At 42.3% G+C, this 1,221-nt stretch overlaps 1 protein-coding gene across 1 annotated transcript in view; it reads left to right on the top strand.

The window, feature by feature from the left end:
* Nucleotides 1–1,221, top strand: part of slc1a7a (solute carrier family 1 member 7a) — a gene marked incomplete at its 5' end in the record, with an annotated part of 65,793 nt that overhangs the window by 47,024 nt on the left and 17,548 nt on the right. Inside the window, 1 exon segment of the mRNA XM_014021988.1 lies at nucleotides 589–783. Within this exon segment, the coding sequence (XP_013877442.1) occupies nucleotides 589–783 (195 nt within the window).

Genomic DNA, 1,221 nt, shown 5'->3' with positions numbered 1-1,221 from the left:
CCATCATGTAAATATGGACCAAAATCTCTGAATGTTTCCAGTACCTTGTTGAATCTATGCCACGAAGAATTGAGGCAGTTCTGAAGGCAAAAGGGGGTCCAACCCGTTACTAGCATGGTGTACCTAATAAAGTGGCCGGTGAGTGTATTGTTGCATCTGTATAAAACTTATTAGGTAAGAAAAATCTAATAACAGCAGCAAACTGTMTTAATAAACAATGAAATCTTAGTGATCATAGTTATTGTTGAATGTTAGAGAATTGAGGAGGAATGACCTCCAGTAAAAGTCTGAATGTTTTACTGCAGCCACATCGATGTGTTTCCAACACAACTGCAGTGTTATATTTTAGATTTAGCTGCAATTCAAGCTCACCCTTTTATTTAAAAGATTGTTTTGCTCCTGCAGCGTCTCTTCTTTGATCTGTTAGAGTCAGACTCTCACTCTGTGCAGTAGTTCGGCTTTAAACAGACCAGCTCATGGCTTTCATCTTAACAGCTGTTAAAAAGAGTCCTCAGGACCTGCTGCACAGCATCGCATCCTTCAGAACTTTAACTACGTCTGTTTGTGTCTGATGTTTTCCCGCTGCAGCTCCGCCACGCTGCCTATCACCTTTAAGTGCCTCCTGGAAAACAACCACATRGACAGACGCATCATCCGCTTCGTGCTGCCCGTCGGGGCCACCATCAACATGGACGGCACCGCGCTCTACGAGGCCGTGGCGGCCATCTTCATTGCCCAAGTGAACAATTATGAGCTGGACTTTGGGCAGATCATCACCATCAGGTAGAGTGCAGGCTGAATATTTTMTGAATTTATTAAATGTTGACACACGTGGGAGAATGTTGGCTCAGTTTAATGAAAGCCTCTTCTGTGTAAATGTGAACAAAGGGAGAAAACCTGGTTGAGCAGCAGTTTCTACGGGTTTATTTAAACAACTCTGAAAAGATAATTAAAAATGAGCTGAAGTTTAGGAAAATACCTGCAAGATTTATCACTCAGAAAATTAACCAACCTTTTCCAAAGAAATCAGAAATTATTTATCTGGGCTAGAGGGTGGATCCAGTGTGTGATGATTTTCCCTCAGCTCAGGAAAAAAACTTGCTGGTTTAAAAACCTGCTGCACAGAATTTATTATTGATTTAATACATAGTTCTACGGAGCCCGCCGGGGGTCAGTGGTGAAAAAAGAAAAACAGCCGCCGGAAATCCGTGCGCACGGATT

Source organism: Austrofundulus limnaeus, unplaced genomic scaffold (genome assembly GCF_001266775.1).
Source record: "Austrofundulus limnaeus strain Quisiro unplaced genomic scaffold, Austrofundulus_limnaeus-1.0 Scaffold313, whole genome shotgun sequence".
NCBI classification, from domain to species: domain Eukaryota; kingdom Metazoa; phylum Chordata; class Actinopteri; order Cyprinodontiformes; family Rivulidae; genus Austrofundulus; species Austrofundulus limnaeus.
The sequence above is the reverse complement of the archived record's forward strand: the minus strand, read 5'-3'. Positions and strand labels throughout refer to the sequence as shown.